The sequence below is a fragment of the Leucoraja erinacea genome, unplaced genomic scaffold (assembly GCF_028641065.1).
Source record: "Leucoraja erinacea ecotype New England unplaced genomic scaffold, Leri_hhj_1 Leri_77S, whole genome shotgun sequence".
In the NCBI taxonomy this organism is placed as follows: Eukaryota; Metazoa; Chordata; class Chondrichthyes; order Rajiformes; family Rajidae; genus Leucoraja; species Leucoraja erinaceus.
Genome location: NW_026576707.1, coordinates 351,197 through 375,301, shown reverse-complemented (window position 1 = coordinate 375,301; position 24,105 = coordinate 351,197). Strand labels below are relative to the sequence as shown.

The following is a 24,105-nucleotide window of genomic DNA, read 5'->3' as shown; positions in this document are numbered from 1 at the left end:
GATTTACTCTAGTGCATCTGTGCATCTGCAGTTCCTTCACATGTAAAAGTGTGGAGCGATTGTAATGAGTGATAGCACATCCCTCTCTGGGACCAGAACACGAGCACTCGCCTGCCTTTGGCACCATACTATTTATCACTGTTAGAATGTTTTTTTTTTAAACATGTAGCTATAATAAGGAGAGGTTGGATTAGCTATAAATAGAATTGGACAATCTTGGATTGTTATCTTGGGAATGCCGGAGGTTGAGGGGAGACCTGATAGTAGAAATATATAAAATTATGCAAGGCAGAGAGAGGGTAGACCAGTGGTTCCCAACCTTTTTTTGGCCATGCCCCACCTAATCACCTCTAAAATCCTGATGCCCCCCCCCCATGTGGTGATATATAATTCTTATCACGTATAATTCTTATTATGGTGGCCGATTGGGAAAGGGGGAGATGCAGCGAGACCTGGGTGTCATGGTACACCAGTCATTGAAGGTAGGCATGCAGGTGCAGCAGGCAGTAAAGAAAGCGAATGGTATGTTGGCTTTCATAGCAAGAGGATTTGAGTATAGGAGCAGGGAGGTTCTACTGCAGTTGTACAGGGTCTTGGTGAGACCACACCTGGAGTATTGCGTGCAGTTTTGGTCTCCAAATCTGAGGAAGGACATTATTGCCATAGAGGGAGTGCAGAGAAGGTTCACCAGACTGATTCCTGGGATGTCAGGACTGTCTTATGAAGAAAGACTGGATAGACTTGGTTTATACTCTCTAGAATTTAGGAGATTGAGAGGGGATCTTATAGAAACTTACAAAATTCTTAAGGGGTTGGACAGGCTAGATGCAGGAAGATTGTTCCCGATGTTGGGGAAGTCCAGGACAAGGGGTCACAGCTTAAGGATAAGGGGGAAATCCTTTAAAACCGAGATGAGGAGAACTTTTTTCACACAGAGAGTGGTGAATCTCTGGAACTCTCTGCCACAGAGGGTAGTTGAGGCCAGTTCATTGGCTATATTTAAGAGGGAGTTGGATGTGGCCCTTGTGGCCAAGGGGATCAGAGGGTATGGAGAGAAGGCAGGTACGGGATACTGAGTACGGGATACTGGATGATCAGCCATGATCATATTGAATGGCGGTGCAGGCTCGAAGGGCCGAATGGCCTACTCCTGCACCTAATTTCTATGTTTCTATGTTTCTATCATTTAAAAAGTGAACTCCGTTTCAGCTGAAGAAGCTTAAAACGCCAATACCTTGGTTTAAACAAGCTTCAAAAGAACATGGCATCCATGAAAAAGAAAAATGAAATATATGTTTCGAAACATATAATAGAGAACTGAAATGTTATACAGCACAAACTAATTTGAATGGAAGCTTTTTCTGTAATACTTCGATCATTTTAATTACACAATAAAGACCTTTTTTACCCCAAAAAAATTATTTACTCAAAATAACATCTGAAACATAAACTACATATGTTTACCTGATGGAAAATCCAAAAAAATAAAAATCGAAAATTTGGACCCAGACCTCCTCAGTCGCGTTCAATTGCCCCCCTTAAAAATCAAATTGCCCCCCTGTGGGGCATAGCCCCACGTTGGGAACCACTGGGGTAGACAGTCAGAACCTTTTTTCCCAGGATGGTAAAATCAAATACCAGAAGGCACAGCTATAAGGTGAGAGGGGCAAAGTTTAAAGGAGATGTGTGGGGCAAGTGTTTTACACAGAGGGTGGTGGGTGCCTGGAACGCGCTGCCAGGGGTGGTGGTGGAGACAGATACGATAGTGGTGTTTAAGAGGCTTTTAGACGGGCACGTGGATATGCGGGGAATGGAGGGATATGGATCATGTGCAGGCAGAGGAGATTAGTTTAACTTGCCATCATATTTGCAGCAGACACTGTGGGCCAAAGGGCCTGTTCCTTCATAGGTTAATAAATGATAGCAGCAGCATTAGGCCACTCGGCCCCTCAAGTCTACTCCACCATTCAGTCATGTCTCAGCTATCTTTCCCTCTCAACCCCATTTTCCTGCCTTCTCTCCATAACCCTAGACACCCATACTAAATATGGGGAGAAGGCAGGAACGGGGTGCTGATTGGTGATAATCAGCCATGAATGATCACATTGAATGGCAGTGCTGGCTTGAAGGGCCAAATGGCCTACTCCTGCACCTATTGTCTATAATCAAGAATCAGTCAATCTCCACCTTAAAAATACCCAATGACGGCCTCCGCAGCCATCTGTGGCAATGAATTCCGCAGATTCGCCACCCTCTGACTAAAGAAATTCCTCCTCATCTCCATTCTAAAGGAACGTCCTTTTATTCTGAGGCTGTGTCCTCTCTGGTCCTAGACTCTCCCACTAGTGGAAACATCCTCTCCACATCCACTCTATCCAGGCCTTTCACTAGTCTATAGGTTTCCCCCCCCCCTCATCCTTCTAAACTCCAGCGAGTACAGGCCCAGCGCCGACAAACGCTCCCCATCCATTAACCCACTCATCGCCGCGATCATTCTAGCAATCCTCCTCTGAATCCTCTCCAACGCCAGTACATCCTACCTCAGATATGGGGCCCATTAACTGGATTAGTGCCGGTGGCCAGCTGCCTTCTCCCCTTAGCCCGACACCCATGGCACGGTGGCGCAGCGGTAGAGTCACTGCCTCACAGCGCCAGAGACCCGGGTTCCATCCTGACTACGGGTGCTGTCTATACAGGAGTTTGCACGTTCTCCCCTGCGTGGGCTTTCTCCGGCATCTTCAGTTTCCTCCCACACTCCAAAGACGTGCAGGCTTGTAGGGTCATTGGCTTGGAATAAATGTACAAAAAATTGTCCCTAGTGTGTTTATGATAGTGTTGATGTGCGGGGATCGTTGGTCGGTCTGTATCTCTAAACTAAACTAAAACAAAATCAAGGGTCTCGACACGAAACGTCATCCATTCCTTCTCTCCACAGAAGCTGCCTGTCCCGCTGAGTTACTCCAGCATTTTGTGTCTATCTTCGGTCTAAAACAAAAAGTAAACGTGCGCTGTGCTGTGTTCTATGTTGATCAGTTTTCTCTTGGAAGAGCTAACCTGGGTCATGAAGAATCCTTCCACAGGCCCTTCCTCCGCCGTGGCCTCTCCCTGATGCTTCTCTGGGGTGATGGTGGGGTCAGGAACGCTGCCCTCTGTCTTGCCGCTGGCCTGTGGGGCTGACACTGGTTCTGTGACGGCATGGCCTGCCAGGCCCGCAGCTCCAGCCCTGGCCCCGGCTTGTCCACGCTGGGCCCCTCCACACCCAGACTCGGCACATTCCAGGCCCAGGAGCCGCCTGGCTGTTTCCAGCATCAGCGGCTTTTTGGGGATCTTTGGAATGTGAGTGTCGATCTGGAACAACAAGACACACACGTCAAACTCATTACACTGCAGACGCACAGCACAGACGTACATATAGAGGCGTATAGAGCGAAACATACAGAGAAACATATAGAAACAGGCATATAGAGAAACGTATGGAGAAACATATAGATATAGAGATAAACTATAGAGGCACATAGAGAGAAACATATACAGATAAACATATAGAAACATATAGAGAGAAACATGGAGAAGAAGATTTAGAGAAACCCATAGAGACAGATATATAAAGAGAAACAGAGAAACATAGATATAGAGAGAAACTATAGGCATATAGAGAGAAACATAGATACATCACGTAGAAGGTACAGGAGCCTGAAGACTGCAACAACCAGGTTCAGGAATAGCTACTTCCCCACAGCCATCAGGCTATTAAACCTGGCTCGGACAAAACTCTGATTATTAATAACCACATTCTGTTATTTGCACTTTACCAGTTTATTTATTCATGTGTGTATATATTTATATCATGGTATATGGACACATTTATCTGTTTTGTAGTAAATGCCTACTATTTTCTGTGTGCTTAAGCAAAGCAAGAATGTCATTGTCCTATACAGGGACACATGACAATAAACTCACTTGAACTTGAACTTGAACATATAGAGAAACATATAGATAGAAACATAGATATAGAGAGAAACTGTAGAGACATATAGAGAGAAACATATAGAGAGAGGGGCGGTCACGGTGTTACAGCGGTAGAGTTGCGGCCTCACAGCGCCAGAGACCCAGGTTTGACCTCGATTACGGCTGCTGTCTGTACGGAGTTTGTACGTTCTCCCCGTGACCGCGTGGGTTTTCTCCGAGATCTTCGGTTTACTCCCACACTCAAAAGACATGCAGGTTTGTAGGTGAATTGGCATGGTGTAAACGTAAATTGTCCCTAGTGTACGTGGATAGCGTTGATGTGCGGGGGTCGGTGGGCCTGTTTCCACGCTGTATCTCTAAACTAAACTAAACTAAATGTTAGTGGCAATGAAAATACCTTTAGACAGGCACATGGATAAGCATCTGGAGCGATATGGGTGATGTGCAGGCAGATAGGTGGTGGATGGTCTTGGCATCATGGTCGGCACGGACATTGTGCGCTGAAGGGCCTCTTCTTGTTCTGTCCTGTTCTCTGTTCATGTTAGGGTTAGATGCTGTTGTGGAGTGAAGAAGGATACTGACCCAAAATGTCACCCATCCTTTTTCTCCAGAGATGCTGCGTGACCCGCTGAGTTACTCCAGCACTCTATGTCTATCTGCTGGAGTAGCTCAGTGGGACAGGCAACATCTCTGGAGAGAAGGAATGGGTGACGTTTCAGGTCAAGGCCCTCCTTCCTACACAGAGCAAAGGGGTAGATACAGAGTGCAGAATATAGTTCTCAGCATTGTAGCGCATCTGTTCAAGTCCAATGTCCGCAATGGGGTAGAGGTTATGGAAGGACCGTTCAGAAGCCTGATAGCAGAGGGGAAGAAGCTGTTCCTGCGTCTGGTGGTACGCGCTTTCAAGCTTCTGTACCTTCTGCCGGACGGTAGCGGGGAGAAGAAGGAATGACTGGGGGAGGATGTCTTTGATTTTGTTGGTTGCTTTTCCGAGGCAGCGTGAAGTGTGGATGGAGTCAATGGTGGACAAGGTCTGGTCCGTGTGATGGACTGGGCTATATCTACAATGGTGGGGAGTGTGGTCTGTGTGATGGACTGGGCTACATCTACAATGGTGGGGAGTGTGGTCTGTGTGTGATGGACTGGGCTACATCTACAATGGTGGGGAGTGTGGTGTGTGTGATGGACTGGGCTACATCTACAATGGTGGGGAGTGTGGTGTCTGTGTGATGGACTGGGCTACATCTACAATGGTGGGGAGTGTGGTCTATGTGACGGACTGGGCTACATCTACAATGGTGGGGAGTGTGGTCTATGTGATGGACTGGGCTACATCTACAATGGTGGGGAGTGTAGGTCTGTGTGATGGACTGGGCTACATCTACAATGGTGGGGAGTGTGGTCTGTGTGATGGACTGGGCTACATCTACAATGGTGGGGAGTGTGGTCTTGGTGATGGACTGGGCTACATCTACAATGGTGGGGAGTGTGGTGTGTGTGTGATGGACTGGGCTACATCTACAATGGTGGGGAGTGTGGTCTGGGTGATGGACAGGGCTACATCCATAATTCTCTGCAACTTCTTGCAGTCTTGGACAGAGCTGTTCTCAAACCAAGCTGGTTGTTAAGGGTTATGGGGAGAAGGCAAGAGAATGAGGTTAGAAGGGAGAGATAGATCAGCCATGCAGATCAAGGACCGTTCAGAGGCCTGATCACAGCGGGGAAGAAGCTGTTCCTGAGTCTGGTGGTGCGCGCTTTCAAGCTTCTTCTGTCAGACGGGAGCGGGATGAAGAAGGAATGGCCGGGGTGGGACAAGGCTTTGATTGTGTTGGCTGCTTTGCTGGGTCAGCAGTGACGCAGCACCGTGTGATGCACAGATCAGAGTCGCATTCAATGCGATATGTGTGGGACAGTGGTGCAGCTGGTCGAGATGCTGTGTCAGATTGCGGGAGACCCGGGTTCCATCCCAGCGAAAGTGGGTTGTGTAAGGTCATTAGGAGCCGAATGAGGCCATTCGGCCCATCAAGTCTACTCTGCCATTCAATCATGGCTAATCTATCTCTCCATCCTAACCCCATTCTCCTGCCTTCTGGCCATAACCCCTGATACCCGCACTGATCTAGACGGCAGTCAGTCACCTTGCGTTTGGGATTGAAGACGTTGAGGGGCGGTGGGCGAGCTGCCGGCTGTGGCTTGGTGGTCACCACCTCCATCCCCAGCCTCTCCTTCAGCATTGCAATCACCAGCTGTGGTTTCTTCCCTGTGGGTCAAATCAGACAGCACTGGGCTGAGAACAGTTCACAATACGTTTAATCTTCAAGGAACGTTTAGACAGGTACATGGAAAGGACAGATTTAGATGGATATAGGCCAAATGCAAGCAGGTGGGACAAGTGCAGAGGGGTGAGGTTGGCCGGTATGTTTCAAGGAGTTTTCTTTACACAGAGGGTGGTGGGTGCCAGGGGTGGGGGTGGAGGCAGATACGATAGTGGTGTTTAAGAAGCTTTTAGATAGGCTCGTGGATATGCAGGGAATGGAGGGATATGGATCACGTGCAGGCACAGGAGATTAGTTTAACCTGGCATCATGTTCAGCACGGACATAGTGGAGCAATGAGCCGGGTCATGTTCCTGCTACACACACCTCCAGATTTAGGGACAGTTTCTTCCCAGCTGTTAACAGCCAAGTGAACCATCTTACCACAACCAGAGAGCGGTCCTGAACTACTATCTACCTCATTGGTGACCCTCAGACTATTTTTGATCGGATTTTACTGGCTTTACCTTGCATGAAACGTTATTCCCTTATCATGTAAATGGCTCGATTGTAATCATATCGTTTTCCCGCTGACTAGTTAGCACGCAACAGAAGCTTTCCACTGTACCTCGGTAGACGTGACAATAACTTTAAACGGAACTCATTTGTACTGAACTAAACTGAACTGTTCTATGTAAGTTATCCCAGAGTTAGCCTTGTGATTGATGATAAGGGAGGAGATTTTAGGTTGCATTGAAACATGGACAATAGGTGCAGGAATAGACCAAATCGGCCCTTTGAGTCAGCACCGCCATTCAATATGATCATGGCTGATCATCCAAGATCAGTACCCCGTTCCTGCTTTCTCCCCATATCCCTTGATTCCATTAGCCCGAAGAGCTAAATCTAACTCTCTTGAAAACATCCAATGAATTGGCCTCCACTGCCTTCTGTGGCAGACAATTCCACAGATTCACAACTCTCTGGGTGAAAAGGTTCAGTATAACGTTGTTGATGTGCTGATTGGGTTGGGAAAAACGATGGCTAATGGATTTGGTGCGGGGAGAGTGGGGAGGGGGTGGTTGCATGAACAGCCACCCTTGCTGCCAGCAGAGCGAGGGAGTGCAATGTGAGGCAGTGAAAAAAGCGAATGGAATGTTGGCCTTCATAACAAGATGATTTCAGTATAGGTTCTTCTGCAGTTGTATAGGGCTCTGGTGAGACCATATCTGGAGTATTGTGTACAGTTTTGGTCTCCTAATTTGAGGAAGGACATCCTTGTGATTGAGGCAGTGCAGCGTAGGTTCACGAGATTGATCCCAGAGATGGCGGGACTGTCATATGAGGAAAGATTGAAAACACTAGGCTTGTATTCACTGGAGTTTAGAAGGTTGAGCGGGGATCTTGTAGACACATATAACATTATAAATGGACTGGACAAGCTAGATGCAGGAAAAATGTTCCCAATGTTGGGCGAGTCCAGAACCAGGGGCCACAGTCTTAGAATAAAGGGGAGGTAACTTAAGACTGAGGTGAGAACAAACTTTTTCACTCAGAGAGTTGTGAATTTATGGAATTCCCTGCCACAGAGGGCAGTGGAGGCCAAATCACTGGATGGATTTAAGAGAGTTAGATAGAGCTCTAGGGGCTAGTGGAGTCAAGAGATATGGGGAGAAGGCAGGCACGGGTTATTGATAGGGGACAATCAGCCATGATCACAATGAATGGCGGTGCTGTCTCGAAGGGACGAATGGCCTCCTCCTTCACCTATTTTCTATGTTTCCATGTGAGGGCACGCCGTTCACCCGTGCAGGGCACCCGTTAGTTTATGAGGGTAAACGTCGGCAGCAACGAGATGTGTAGGAAGGAACTGCGGATATTGGTTTCAATCGAAGATAGACACAAAGTGTTGGAGTAACTCAGCAGGACAGGCAGTGTCTCTGGAGAGAAGGAATGGGTGACGTTTCGGGTCGAGACCCTTCTTCAGACTGATGTCACGGGAGGAGGCGGGACAGAGATAGGATGTAGTCGGAGACATTAAGACTGGTGGGAGAACTGGGAAGGGGGAGGGGATGGAGAGAGAGGGAAAGCAAGGGTTATCTGAAGTTAGAAGTCAATGTTCATACCGCTGGGGTGTAAACTACCCAAGCGAAATATGAGGTGCTGCTCCTCCAATTTACGCTGGGCCTCACTCTGACAATGGAAGAGGCCCAGGACAGAAAGGTCAGTGTGTGAATGGGAGGGGGAGTTAAAGTGTTGAGCAACCAGGAGATCAGGTAGGTTAAGACGGACTGAGCGGAGGTGTTCAGCGAAACAATCGCCGAGCCCTGCGCTTGGTCTCGCTGATATTCAGGAGTCCACACCTGGAACAGTGGATACAGTAGATGAGGTAGGAGGATATGCAACTGAACCACTGCCTCGCCTGAAAAAACTGTTTGGGTCCTTGGATGGAGTCAAGGGGGGAGATAAAGGGACAGGTGTTGCATCTCCTGCAATTGCAGGGGAAATTACCTGGGGAGGGGATGGTTTGGGTAGGAAGGGACGAGTTTGTATACTCTGGAGTTTAGAAGGATGAGAGGGCTTCTTATTGAAACATATAAGATTATTAAGGGTATGGACACGCTAGAGGCAGGAAATATGTTCCCGATGTTGGGGAAGTCCAGAACCAGGGGCCACAGTTTAAGAATAAGGGGTAAGCCATTTAGAACAGAGACGAGGAAACATTTTTTCACACAGAGTTGTGAGTCTGTGGAATTCTCTGCCTCAAGAGAAAGGCGGTGGAGGCCGGTTCTCTGGATACTTTCAAGAGAGAGTCAGATAGGGAGTCAGGGGATATGGGAAGAAGGCAGGAACGGGGTACTGATTGGGGATGATCTGCCATGATCACATCGAATGGCAGTGCTGGCTCGAAGGGCCGAATGGCCTACTCCTGCACCTGTTGTCTATTGTCTATTATCTATTGTCTATTGACCAAGGAGTTGCGGAGGAACGGTCTCTGCGGAAAGCGGGAAGGGGTGGAGATGGGAAGATGGGTAGTGGAGAGATCCCGTTGGACACCAGATATAATCTACCGGCATTGAGGGTGATTGGGTTATTGTAGATGGTCAGCTTGGTCAACGCCGGGAAGAGACAGACAGCCAACAACTCCTCGTCGTCACATATCTGAAACACACAGGGAAAGGGAACGTTAGGACAAGGGGGGCATTTGTAATCACTTCATTTGTGGAGAGTGCAAGCAACATTTTATCAGCTAACACCTTCCATAAGACCATGATATCTATGGGCCTCATTCCCCCAGACGGCTGTGGAGGCCATGTCAATGGATATTTTTAAGGCAAGATTGACAGATTCTTCCAGATTCAGGGACAGTTTCTTCCCGGCTGTGATCAGGCAACTGAATCATCCTACCACAACCCGAGAGCAGTGCTGAACTACTATCTACCTCCTTGGTGACCCCCGGACTATCCTTGATTGGACTTTGCTGGCTTTACCTTGCACCAAACGTTATTCCCTTTTGGATCTGTACACTGTAAATGCATTGATTGTTATCATGTATTGTCTTTTTGCTGACTAGGTAGCATGCAACCAACGCATTTCACTGTGGAGGAGGTGCAAGTGAACCTCTGCATCACCTGGAAACACGTGACAATAAACTAAACTGAACTCTTGATCAGTACGGGTGTCAGGGGTTACGGGGCAAAGGCAGGAGAATGGGGTTGAGTGGACAAGATAGATCAGCCATGATTGAATGGTGAGGTGGACTTGATGGGCCGACTGGCCTAATTCTGCTCCTAGAACGCATGACATCGGAGCAGAATTAGGTCATTTGATCCATTGAGTCTGCTCTGCCATTCGATTATGCCTGGTCTATCTTTCCCTCTCAACCCCGTTCACCTGCCTTCTCTCCGCATCCTTTGACACCCTTATTAACCAAACTATGCTTTAAAAATACCTAATGACTTGGCCTCCACCACCGTCTGTGGCAATGAATCCCACAGATTCACCACCCACTCATCCCTCATCTAATTTCTAAAGGAACATCCTTTTATTCTGAGACTGTGCCCTCTGGTCCTAGACTCTCCCACTAGTGGAAACATCCTCTCCACATCCATTCTATCCAGGCCTATTCTGGATTCATTACATTTCAATCAGGTCCCCCCCTCATCGCTGTTTTGCTGTTATGTTATTTTGCTGTTTTTTGGCCCGCAAACCTCTAAACGCTAGGTTGAAGGGCCTAATTTGAGGAAGGACATTCTTGCTATTGAGGGAGTGCAGCGTAGGTTTACAAGGTTAATTCCCGGGATAGCGGGACTGTCATATGCTGAGAGAATGGAGCGGCTGGGCTTATACACTCTGGAGTTTAGAAGGATGAGAGGCTCTCTCATTGAAACATATAAGATTGTTAAGGGCTTGGTCACACTAGAGGCAGGAAACATGTTCCCGATGTTGGGGGAGTCCAGAACCAGGGGCCACAGTTTAAGAATAAAGAGTAAACCATTTAGAACGGAGACGAGGAAACACTTTTTCTCACAGAGAGTGGTGAGTCTGTGGAATTCTCTGCCTCAGAGGGCGGTGGAGGCCGGTTCTCTGGATGCTTTCAAGAGAGAGCTAGATAGCGCTCTTAAAGATAGCAGAGTCAGGGGATATGGGGAGAAGGCAGGAACGGGGTACTGATTGTGGATGATCAGCCATAATCACATTGAATGGCGGACCTGGCTCAAAGGGCCGAATGGCCTACTCCTGCACCTATTGTCTATTGTCTATCGCCTTCAGGAAAACATTGATGGGACTTGGCTTGCAATGTTTTTCACCATGAGCTGCGGGCTGTGAGGCATCACCATCTCGCCGGGCAGCCCCTGACTGGCTCACACGAGGGCCGGGTGGAATGGGGAACTAACCCTGGTCCACAGGAGGAGGGCATTTGGGCCAATGTGCCCGTGCAGTCTCCTAGAGTGTTTTTACAACACCCGCTCACCCGTCATGCTCTCACAGAGTGTCACAGAACCAAGACCAATGACCTTCAGCCAACTCTATAACAACATTTAACAGACAGGACAACTCTCAATCAATCAATCAATTTATTCATCACATAGACAATAAAGTGCAGTGAAATTAATTCAGGCAGGACCTTCAACCCAATTCAATAACAACATTAAAAAAGACATTTGGACGGCTACATGGATAGAAACATTAAAAAAAGAAAATGGCAGGAGTTGGCCATTCGACCATTCGAGCCAGCTGATCATCATGGCTAATCATCTAAAATCAGTACCCCGTTCCTGCTTTCTCCCCATATCCCTTGTTAGCCCTAAGAGCTACTGAATATCCAACTCTCTTGAATACATGGATAGGAAAAGTTTAAAGGGATAGGGGCCAAATGTGGGCGGGTGAGACCAGCGTAGATGGGGCATGTTGGTGGGCATGGACATGCTGGGCCGAAGGGCCTGTTTCTCTGCTGTATGCCTCTATGACTCTTCCTTGATGACCAACATACCAAATATGCGCAAGTCCTATTTTGCTGCTTTTTGGCCCGTAAACCTCTAAACCGGTTGGGCTGAAGGGCCCTTTTCCGTGCTGTACGACCCTGGGGGAGCAAATGGAGAGGCCACGGGGAGTTGGTGTTCGAAGTAACGGGTGATTTATTCAAACGGGTACGCACCAGGAGACCCGTCAAAGCGGCTGGTACAACTTTTACATTCAGTTGACAAGATTACACCGAAACTTAATTAACAGTAAAATCAGGCCTTGATTACAGAATAAAACCATTATCCACAAGTCAGTGGTAGACAAAAATGCTGGAGAAACTCAGCGGGTGAGGCAGCATCTAAGGAGCGAAGGAATAGGCGACGTTTTGGGTCGAGACCCTTGTTCAGACTGATGTGGGGGGGGGGGGCGGGAAGAAGAAAGGAAGAGGCGGAGACAGTGGGCTGTGGGAGAGCTGGGAAGGGGAGGGGAAGGAGGGAGAAAGCAGGGACTACCTGAAATTGGAGAAGTCAATGTTCATGCCGCTGGGGTGTAAACTGCCCAAGCGAAATATGAGGTGCTGCTCCTCCAGTTTGCGGTGGGACTGGCCATGGAGGAGGCCCAGGACAGAAAGGTCACGAGTCAGTAGTCCATTGGTTGACAGTAGATGCTATTTTCTGTAACAATGATGTCTGAAACCTGGGTGGCCTCACAGCTGCATTCCATGTCTCTACTTTTACGCTTTGTCTGCGATTCCGTCACACTACACAACCCTGTCTACTAGTTATTAGCCCTCATTATAATCTGCCCTAAAACAACCCAAAGTCATCAGGTTATAAGGTCATAAGTAATAGGAGCAGAATTAATGATCCCTACACATAAACACTATCCTACACACACTAGGGACAATTTTACATTTATACCAAGCCAATTAATAGACAATAGGCAATAGGTGCAGGAGCAGGCCATTCGGCCCTTCGAGCCAGCACCGCTATTCAATATGATCTTGGCTGATCATCCACAATCAGTACCCCGTTCCTGCCTTCTCTCCATATCCCTTAACTCCACTATCCCTAGGAGCTCTATCTAATGCCCCTGTCCCACTTAGGAAACCTGAACGGAAACCTCTTGAGACTTTGCGCTCCACCCAAGGTATCCGTGAGGTTCCTGGAGGTTCCTGGAGGTTTTTGTCAATCTCCCTACTTGCTTCCACTACCTGCAACCTCCAGCAACCACCTGCAACCTCCGGGAACCGCACGAAAACCTTGGGTGGGGCGCAAAGTCTCCAGAGGTTTCCGTTCAGGTTTCCTAAGTGGGACAGGGGCATAACTCTCTCTTGAAAGCATCCAGAGAACCAGCCTCCACTGCCCTCTGAGACAGAGATTTCCACACACTCACAACTATCTGTGTGAAAAGGTTTTTCCTCATCTCCATTCTAAATGGCTTACCACTTATTCTTAAACTATGGCCACTGGTTCTGAACTCCCCCAACATCGGGAACATGTTTCCTGCCTCTTGTGTGTCCAAACCCTTAATAATCTTATATGTTTCAATAAGATCCCCTCTCATGCTTCTAAATTCCAGAGTTACAAGCCCATATATCAACATATGACAGTCCCGCCATCCCAGAAATTAACTCGTGAACCTACACTGCACTCCCTCAATAGCAAGAACGTCCTTCCTCAAGTTTGGAGACCAAAACTGCACACGATACTCCAGGTGTGGTCTCACTAGGGCCCTGTACAACTGTAGGAGGACCTCTTTGCTCCTATTGATCTACAAATCTGTATATCTTTGGAGCATTCGGCCCATCTAGTCCATTCCGCCATTCAATCATGGCTGATCTATGTCTACATGCTAACCCCATTCTCCTGCCTTCACCCCATAACCTCTGACACCCGTACTAATCAAGAATCTATCTATCTCTGCCTTAAAAATATATCCATTGACTTGGCCTCCGCAGCCATCTATGGCAAAACATTCCAAAGATTCACCACCCTCTGTCTAAAGAAATTCCTCCTCATCTCATTCTTAAAGGAACGTCTTTTCAATCAATATTTATTACATGTCATTTGAACCTCATTGAGGCTCAAACGAAACTGCGTTTCCACAGCCATACAAACAAAGACAATATCATACAGACATGCACACAATTCAATTTACAAAAACATCCATCACAGTGAACCCACTGTGATGGAAGGCAAAGTCTTTTCTCTCCCCTGTTTTCCATTTCTCTCCCGATGTCCAAGCCCCAGGCGGGCGATGATAAGTCCCACGGCCATTTTTAGGCTTGTACGGCCCCGCTCCCGGTCTAAATGTCACGAAGTTGGGGGCGATGTAGCGCCGGGCCCCGCTCCGGGTCGTTCAAACCCCGTGACTCGGGCTAGAGAAGACGCGTTGCGGGAGCTCCGGAAAGCGGTCTCTCCACCCGGACCCGCGAGCTCCCGATGTCCCAGTCCACCGGACCTGCGGCTGCAGCTGGAGCCTCCGAGCTACGTGGTCGGGCCGCAGCAGCGAGTCACCGCCGCTCCCCACGCTCCGATGCCGGCCAGCCTCACGATGGTAAGTTGGTCCGCAGCTCCGCAGGCCCGTGACTGGAGCCCCCAGGTCGTTCAGGCTGGAGGCCGCTCCCCGGTGCTAGGCCCCAACGACAACGGAGACCCGACAGGGAAAAGGTCGGGTCTCCCGTACAGGGAAGGGATTTTTACAAAGTTTCCCCCTTCCCCCCCCCGCCCCCCACATATACACAGTCAAAAACCCCCACCACTTTCATCACCATTTTCATTCTGAAGCTGTGACCTCTGGTCCTAGACTCTCCCACTAGTGGAAACATCCTCTCCACATCCAATCCATCCAAGTCTTTCACTATTCGGTACATTTCAATGAGGTTTCCCCGTCATCCTTCTAAACTCCAGCGAATGCAGGCCCAGTGCCGTTGAACGCTCATCGTACATTAACCCAATCATTCCTGGGATAATTCCTAGCATCATCCTGGGATACACTTGTGTGTGCGCTCTTGATCTGTTGAAGGTCTGTTGGGCAGGGAGTTCAATGATTGGGTTCAATAAAGATGATGCACGGGCAACATATTCCAAGTTTGGATGGTGTGCATCATGAGAGGAACCTGATGGTGGTGGTGATCTTGCCTTGCTCCTGCTGCCTTGTCTTTCATGTTGGTAAGGGGTCACAGTTTAATAATAAGGGCTCGGCCCTTTAGGACTAAGGTGAGGAAAAAGCTTTTCACCCAGAGACTTGTGAATTTGTGGAATTCTCTGCCACAGAAGGCAGTGGAGGCCAAATCACTGGATGTTTTCACGAGAGTTAGATTTAGCTCTTAAGGCTAACGGAATCAAGGGATATGGGGAGAAAGTGGAACTTGGATGATCAGCCATGATCATATTGAATTGCAGTGCTGGCTCGAAAGGCGGAATGGCCTACTCCTGCACCTCTTTTCTATGTTTCTATGTAAAGGTCAGGGATTTGGGCGTGTGTCTTAGGATACACTTTATTCGAGGGTTAGCATAAAGATAAAAGGCAAGAGGGGGCAATAGACAGTAGGTGCAGGAGTAGGCCATTCGGCCCTTCAAGCCAGCACCGCCATTCAATGTGATCATGGCTGATCATCCACAATCAGTACCCCGTTCCTGCCTTCTCCCCATATCCCCTGACTCCGCAATCTTTAAGAGCCCTATCTAACTTTCTCTTGAAAGTATCCAGAGGACCGGCCTCCATTGCCCTCTGAGGCAGAGATTTCCACAGACACAACTCTCTGTGTGAAGAAGTGTTTTCTCATCTCCGTTCAAAATGGCTTACCCCTTATTCTTAAACTGTGGCCACTGGTTCTGGACTGCCCCAACATCATAGAAACAGAAAATAGGTGCAGGAGAAGGCCATTCGGCCCTTTGAGCCAGCACTGCCATTCATTGTGATCAATCAACGATCCGTGCCTGCCTTCTCCCCATATCCCTTGACTCCACTAGCCCCTAGAGCTCTATCTAACTCTCTCTTAAATCCATCCAGTGACTTGGCCTCCACTGCCCTCTGTGGTAGGGAATTACACAAATTCACAACTCTCTGGGTGAAAACTTATTTTCTCACCTCAGTCTTAAATGGCTTCCAATTTATTCATTGGGAACTTGTTTCCTGCCTCTAGCGTGTCCAAACCCTTAATAATCTTATATGTGGTCGGTATAGACAGGTTGAGCCAAAGGGCTGTACAAGTTTCTTTAAGCAGATTGAACAGTGCTGGATACATGACTAGGCATGTTATATGTTTCAATGAGATATCCTGTCATCCTCCTAAACTCCAGAGTGTACAAGCCCAGCCGCTCCATTCTCTCAGCATATGACAGTCCCGCCATCCCGGGAATTAACCTTGCAAACCTACGGCAGAGGGGCCCGATTCAGAATCCAGCCAGTACCTTATTATTTGCGAGACTGAGGTGTGTCAACTGAGAGAATGGAGGAAGGAAATCATATGGTTTTGGGAAACACGACCGTTTGCCTTCAATGGTTTTCAGCGTATCTTCTCCCTGGAAAAATATAGGAGAAAAATGGCATGATGTAGTTTAGTTTAATTTAGAGATACAGCGCGGAAACAGGCCCCTCGACCACGCCGACCCCACACACGAACACTACCCTGCACACACTGAGGACAATTTATATTTATTCCAAGGCAATTATCCAACAAACCTGTACGTCTCTATTTCCTGAGAAGATTACGGAGAGTCGGTATGTCAAGGAGGACTCTCTCGAACTTCTACAGGTGCACAGTAGAGAGCATGCTGACTGGTTGCATTGTGGCTTGGGTTGGACTTGGACCACCAGGAGCGGAAAAAAATGCTGAAAGTTGTGACTCCTGTTCTTGTATTATGTTTACATATTCTGTTGTGCTGCCGCAAGCAAGAGTTTCATTGTCCTATCTGGGACACATGACAATAAAACTCTCTTGACTCTTGTATTTGTTGTGTGGGAGGAAACTGAAGATCTCGGAGAAAACCCACACAGTCACAGGGAGAACGTACAAATTCCGTTCGGACAGCACCCGTAGTCAGGATCGAACCCGTGTCTCTGGCGCTGTGAGGCAGCAACTCTAGCGCTGCGCCACCGTGACAGCGACTCTTCAGAACTGAATACAACAAACCACTTGAACATGTAGCAAAAAAATGTTCCTCCCTCTACAGACAATAGACAATAGGTGCAGGAGTAGGCCATTCGGCCCTTCGAGCCGGCACCGCCATTCAATGTGATCATGGCTGATCATCCTCAATCAGTACCCCGATTCCTGCCTTCTCCCCGTATCCCCTGACTCCAGTGGACATGGTTCTGGACCAGGGCTGGCGGTGAGAGGGAGCTCAGCTCTGGAAATGGCAACCAACAAATTCCATTCACTGCCGTCACTCTACAAACACTCAAGGGCAGCATGGTGGTACAGCGGGTAGGGTTGCTGCCTCACAGCGCCAGAGGGCCAGGTTCGATCCTGACTACGGGTGCTGTCTGAATGGAGTTTGTACGTTCTCCCCGTGACCTGCGTGGGTTTTCTCCGGGATCTCCAGTGTCCTCCCACACTCCAAAAACCTATAGGATCGTAGCTTAAATGGCTTGGTACTATTGTAAATTGTCCCCAGTGTGCGTAGAACAGTGTAAGTGGGCAAGGATCGTTGGTCAGCACGGACTATGCGGGCCAAAGGGCCTGTTTCTGGACTATCTCTAAACTAAACTAAATTAAACTAGGCAGTTTAACTGACTATCCATACTCTATGAGCAGTTTAACAGACTGTACCCCCATTCTATAGCAGTTTCACACACTGTACCCCTACTCTATAACAGGTCAACAGACTGTAGCCCCACTCTAATAACAGTTTAACAGACTGTACCCCCATTCTATAGCAGTTTCACACACTGTACCCCTACTCTATTACAGGTCAACAGACTGTACCCCCACTCTTATAACAGTTTAACAGACTGTATCCACATTCTACGAGCAGTTTAACACACTGTACCCCCACTCCATGAGCAATTACACACACTGTACCCCCACTCTACAGTTTCACACACTGTACCCCCACTCTACACACACACTGCACCCCCACTCTACAGTTTCACACACTGTACCCCCACTCTACACACACACTGTACCCCTACTCTACACACACACTGTACCCCCACTCTACACACACACTGTACCCCCACTCTACACACACACTGTACCCCCACTCTACACACACACTGTACCCCCACTGTACCCCCACTCTACACAGTTTCACACACACTGCACCCCCACTCTACACACACACTGCACCACTCTACCCACTCTACACACACTGTACACTCTACACTGTACCCCCACTCTACACACACACTGCACCCCCACTCTACACACACACACTGCCCCACCCCCACTGTACCCCCACTCTACACACACACTGCACCCCCACTCTACCCCCACTCTACACACACTGTACCCCCACTCTACACACACACTCTACACACCCTGTACCCCCCACTCTACACACACACACTGTACCCCCACTCTACACACACACTGTACCCCCACTCTACACACACTGTACCCCCACACACACACACTGTACCCCCACTCTGTACACACACACACACTGTACCCCCACTCTACACACATACTGTACCCCCACTCTACACACACACACTGTACCCCCACTCTACACACACACTGTACCCCACACTCTACACACACACACCACTCTGTACCCCACACTCTACACACACACTGTACCCCCACTCTACACACACCCCCACACTGTACCCCCACTCTACACACAGTTCTACACACACTGCTGTACCCCCACTCTACACACACACACACACTGTGACCCCCCGACACACACTGTACCCCACTCTCTCTACACACTGTACCCCCACACTGCACCCCCACACTCTACACTCTACACACACACTGTCTACCCCCTGTACTCTACACACACACTGTACCCCCACTCTACACACACTGTACTGTACCCCCACTCTACACACACACTGTACCCCCCACTCCCCACCTCTACACACACACTGTACCCCCACTTTACACACACACACACTGTACCCCCACTCTACTTTACACACACACTGTACCCCCACTCTACACACACACACTGTACCCCCACTCTCTACACACACACACTGTACCCCCACTCTACACACACACTGTACCCCCACTCTACACACACACTGTACCCCCACTCTACACAGTTTCACACACTGTACCCCCACTCTACACAGTTTCACACACTGTACCTCTATTGTAGGAATGGTGGTGTCCAGTTTACCCTTTAACAGGGCAGGATGATGCAGGATATCTGTAAAGGGATGAAGGCAAGTTAGTGACTGGGCAAGAATGTGCCACATATTGTGGGAACCCGGGATGATATTATTGCCAGAAGACAAATAGAGACATAGAGCTGGACAGTATGGAGCCCACCTTGTCTGGTTTAGTTGAGGTTAGAGACACAGTGTGGAGACAAGCCACGCTGACCAACAATAGGTCGACCCTACACACTAGGGACAACGTTGCACAACCCAACCTCACAACAGACCTGCACGTCTTTGGAACGTGGGAGGAAATCGCAGCACCTGGAAAAAACCCGCGAGGTCACGGGGAGAACGTGCAAACTCTGTGCAGACAGCACCTGTAGTCAGGATTGAACCCGGGTCTCTGGCGCTGTGAGGCAGCAACTCTACCGCTGTGGGGCAATGGGACAATCCCGGCCTAATCCCATCGGCGTGAACTTGGCCATTATCCCTCTGGACTGCACACAAAGCCCAGCTGGGGAGTTTTGGCCCAGGGGCCCCAAAGTCCGGCTCCCCATCCAACTGATGAACCGATGGTCGGCCGTGAGAAAGAGGGGTGGTGGTGGTATCGGCGGTACGTGAAAGTCCGAAGGTCGGACAGCTCGCCGGGGCTGCCGACAGACCGACGGGGCCACGGGCGAGGCGCTGCTGTTGCTGCACTCCATGGACTGCACTACATCGGTGAGACAGGGCTGGACGACCCGACAGTCCCCTCGACCCGAGTATTAGCAGTCAAATACGGGACAAGGGCGGTCCCATACGGGACAAACCAATTTAGCCCAATATACGGGATGTCCCGGCTAATACGTGACAGTTGGCGACTCTACACGCAGCCCAACATGATGCCAAGTTAAACTAATCTCCCCTGCCTGCACCTGATCCATATCCCTCCATAGGTTGGATCTTTATTCACTGGAGTCTAAAGCTGTTGTCTATGGCAATGTGTTGATCTCACCGCAGTACATTAGACGCAGGAGTAGGCCACTCGGCCCTTCCACCACATTTCAATGTGATCATGGCTGATCATCCACAATCGGTACCCCGTTCCTGCCTTCTCCCCATATCCCCTGACTCCGCTATCCTTAAGAGCCCAATCTAGCTCTCTCTTGAAAGTCTTCAGAGAACCGGCCTCCACCTCCACTGAGGCAGAGAATTCCACAGACTCACAACTATCTGTGAGAAAAAGTGCTTCCTCGTCTCCGTTCTAAATGGCTTACTCCTTATTCTTAAACTGTGGTCCCGGGTTCTGGACTCCCCCAACATCGGGAACGATGTTTCTTGCCTCTAGCGTGTCCAAACCCTTGATAATCTTATATGTTTTAATAAGATGCCCTCTCATCCTTCTAAACTCCAGAGAATACAATCTTATATACAGAGTATATAAGATTCTGAGAGGGATTGAGAAATAGCTAATGAGAACTGGAGAGTTTACAGTGGTGGGTGTATGTTCAGTACAGTGGTATGGTCATTCAGAACCAAGATGTCGCTAAATGTCTTCACCCAGGAGGTTTTGAATTTTAGGAAGACCTCTATCCAGGGAGTTGTGGATGTTGGATCAATGGGTGTATTGGAGGCAGAGATCAGAGCTGGGACAACCACGGTGGGATGGGAATATTGTCGGGAGTCAGTTACCCATTCACTGGCCAACCGCAGGAATCTCTGCAGTCACTCGACAAGCACTCAAGGGCGGTACGGTGGCCTAGCGGTAGAGCTGCTGCCATTACGAGGGGATTGGAGGTATCGTGGCCTAGTTTGCAGAAGATACGAAAATAGGTGGAAGGGCAGGTCGTGTAGAGAAAGCAGGGACTCTGCAGAATGACTTGGACTGGTTGGGAGAGTGGGCAGAGAAGTGGCAGATGGAATATAGTGTTGCAAAGTGTGGAGGCCAAGTCAGTGGGTATTTTTAAGGCAGAGGTAGATAGATTCTTGATTAGTATGGGTGTCAGAGGTTTGAATGGTGGAGTAGACTTGATGGGCCAAATGGGCTAAATCTACTCCTATCACTTATGACCTTACAGTGCCAGAGACCCAGGTTCGATCCTGACTATGGGTACGGAGTTGGTACGTTCTCCCCGTGAATTTTCTGCGGGTGCTCCGGTTTCCTCCCACACTCCAAAGACGTACAGGTTTGTAGGTGAATTTTGTTCTGTAAATTGTAAAGTGTCCCTAGTGTGTGCCGGATAGAGTTAGTGTACGTGGATCACTGGTCGGAGTGGACACTGTGGGCCGAAGGGCCTGTTTCCGCGCTGTACCTCTAAACCAAATTAAACTAAAGTCAAGGAGGTTTAAGGAAGTTTAAACGGTAGGTAAATGTGACTAGCCCATCCTGCACACATGGACATGTCGGCAAGTTTCCCCTCTGTATCCTGGATAAACGGAATTAACATTATCAGCATGTCACTTCCATCGTTATTTCAGGATTCCAGCAAACACTGTGGTCCTTAGCCCACAGTATCAGCATGGCTTCTCTTGTCTCTCTATCCTCTCCATCTCAGGTTTAGGCTTAGGTTTACCATTGTCACGTGCACCAAAGTACATTGTAAAGCTTTGTTCTGCAAGCTATCCAAGCTGATCAGATAACATCGTCCATAAATACAACTCAAGTCCAATAGGTGGAGCAAAGGGCAAGGTACAGAATGCAGAATATAGTTCTAAGCATTGTAGCACATCAGTTCCACAGACAAAGCCCAATATCCGCAATGGGGTAGAGGTGAATCGGACAGTACCCTAGCTTATGGAAGGACCGTTCAGAAGCCTGATAACAGAGGGGAAGAAGCTGTTCCTGAGTCTGGTGGTACGCGCTTTCAAGCAGAGGGGAAGAAGCTGTTCCTGCGTCTGGTGGTACGCGCTTTCAAGCTTCTGTACCTTCTGCCAGACGGGAGCGGGGAGAAGAAGGAATGACTGGGGGAGGATGTCTTTGATTAGGTTGGCTGCTTTCCCGAGGCAGCGTGAAGTGTGGGTGGAGTCAATGGTGGAAAAGGTCTGGTCCGTATGATGGACTGGGCTACATCTACAATGGTGGGGAGTGTGGTCTGTGTGATGGACTGGGCTACATCTACAATGGTGGGGAGTGTGGTCTGTGTGATGGACTGGGCTACATCCATAACTGTCTGCAATTTCTTGCAGTCTTGGACAGAGCTGTTCTCAAACCAAGCTGGTTGTGAAGGGTTATGGGGAGAAGGCAAGAGAATGGGGTTAGGAGGGAGCCATGATTGAATGGCGGAGTAGACTTGATGGGCTGAATGGCCTAATTCTGCTCCTATCACTTGTGATCAAGCTGTGATGCATTCCAATAGTATGCTTTCTACAGGGCATCTGATTGTGGATGATCTGCCATGATGACATGGCTCGAAGGGCCGAATGTGTAGGGAAGTGTTAATGAGCGAGGATCGCTAGTCGGCGCGGACCCGGTAGGCCGAAGCGCCTGTTTCTGTGCTGTATCTCAAAAGTACAAAATAAACTAAAGTCGATAACGAGCTCCTTCGTCTTGCTGACATTGAGAGAGAGTTTATTGTCCTGACATCAGCTACGTTCTTTATCTCCGCCTCCATCTCATTCTTGTTGGTGATCCAGCACCTCCACAATGGTGTCATCTGCAGACCTGTAGATGGAGTCAAAGCCGAATTTGGGCCTACATTTGTGAACGTGCAGGGAGTTTAGTTCGGAACTGGGAAAGAATCCCGACTTCCCTCTATTTACAGGCTACGGTTGGAAGAAGTAGAGCCATGCAGGCTGGCTCTGTTGCCTCCCAGGGCCAAGTGTCCTATTGAAAGTCTCTCGAGCCACATTCAAAATTCAGTAATCGTAAGGTATCATAAGGTCTGTACAGTCCTAAATCATTGGCTGCAGGGAAGGGAAAGCAAAGCAGAAATTACACTCACCGGAACTCTCGTCACTCTCATCATCAAAATACTTTCCATCCATATCCTTGTCCACTTCCTCTTCCTCATTTTCCTCCTTGTCCTGCTTGGCCGTTTCCACCTCCTCCATTTCCTGCTCGGCCGTTTCCTCTTCCTCCACTTCCTGTTTGGCTGTTTCCACTTCCTGCTTGGCCGTTTCCACTTCCTCCATTTCCTGCTTGACTGTTTCCTCTTTTCCCCACTTCCTGCTTGGCCACTTCCTGCTTGGCCACTTCCTGCTTGGCCATTTCCTCTTGCTCCACTTCCTGCTTGGCCGTTTCCACTTCCTCCATTTCCTGCTTGACTGTCTCCTCTTTCCCCACTTCCTGCTTGGCTGTTTCCTCTTCCTCCACTTCCTGCTTGGCCGATTCCACTTCCTCCATTTCCTGCTTGGCCGTTTCCACTTCCTCCATTTCCTGCTTGGCTGTTTCTTCTTTCCCCACTTCCTGCTTGGCCACTTTCTGCTTGGCTGTTTCCTCTTCCTCCACTTCCTGCTTGGCAACTTCCTCCTCCTTCTCCTTTTCTTCTTTCCCTTCCACCTTCTCCCCCTTCTTGCCATCCTCTTCCCTCTGCTCCACCACCTCCCTTTCCCCCTCTTTTCCCACACCAACCATCTCTCCTTGCTCCACTGTTTCCACTTCCGCTCCCCTCTCCCCCTCCCCTACTCTCTCCTCCAATCCGAGTCCCTGCTCCACTTTCCCCTCCTCCCCCTCCATCATCTCCCCTTCCTTCATCCCCACTCCTGCCTCCATTCTCCCCTCCTCCTCAACCCGCCCCTCCTCCCCCACTCTCTCCCCCCCCCCCCACTCTCTCTCCCTCCTTCTCTCTCCCCTTTCTCTCTCTCTCTCCCCTTCTCCCTCTCCTCCCCACACTCTCTCTCCCCTTCTATCTCTCCCCACACACTCTCTCTCTCTCATTTCCTCTCTCCCCCTCCCCCACTCTCTCCCCCTCTCCTACCCTCCAGTCTTCCTCCATTCTCTCCCCCTCTCCCCCTCCCCTCTCTCTCCCCCTCCCCCACCCCACTCCTCCATTCTCTCCTCCTCCCCCCCCAGCCTCTCGCTCTGCTCCAGCACCATGTCCTTCCCGTGCTCCCTTTGTTCCCTGATTATCCGGATGTCGGACCGGAAGCCGAGAGAATCCGGCATTGTCAGTGTGGGACATACAATGGGCTCCTTGATCTGGCTGATGAGGTT

The 24,105-nt window shown here is 49.2% G+C and overlaps 1 protein-coding gene across 1 annotated transcript in view; it reads right to left on the bottom strand.

The window, feature by feature from the left end:
* Window positions 1-23,541, bottom strand: part of xrra1 (X-ray radiation resistance associated 1) — a 46,113-nt gene extending 22,572 nt beyond the window's left edge. The window contains 7 exon segments of the mRNA XM_055631487.1: window positions 3,055-3,348; window positions 6,108-6,229; window positions 9,296-9,386; window positions 16,109-16,219; window positions 18,960-19,021; window positions 22,895-23,126; window positions 23,128-23,541. Of these exon segments, the coding sequence (XP_055487462.1) occupies window positions 3,055-3,348; window positions 6,108-6,229; window positions 9,296-9,386; window positions 16,109-16,219; window positions 18,960-19,021; window positions 22,895-23,126; window positions 23,128-23,526 (1,311 nt within the window). The 5' untranslated portion in view covers window positions 23,527-23,541.
* Window positions 23,542-24,105: the final 564 nt, after the last annotated feature.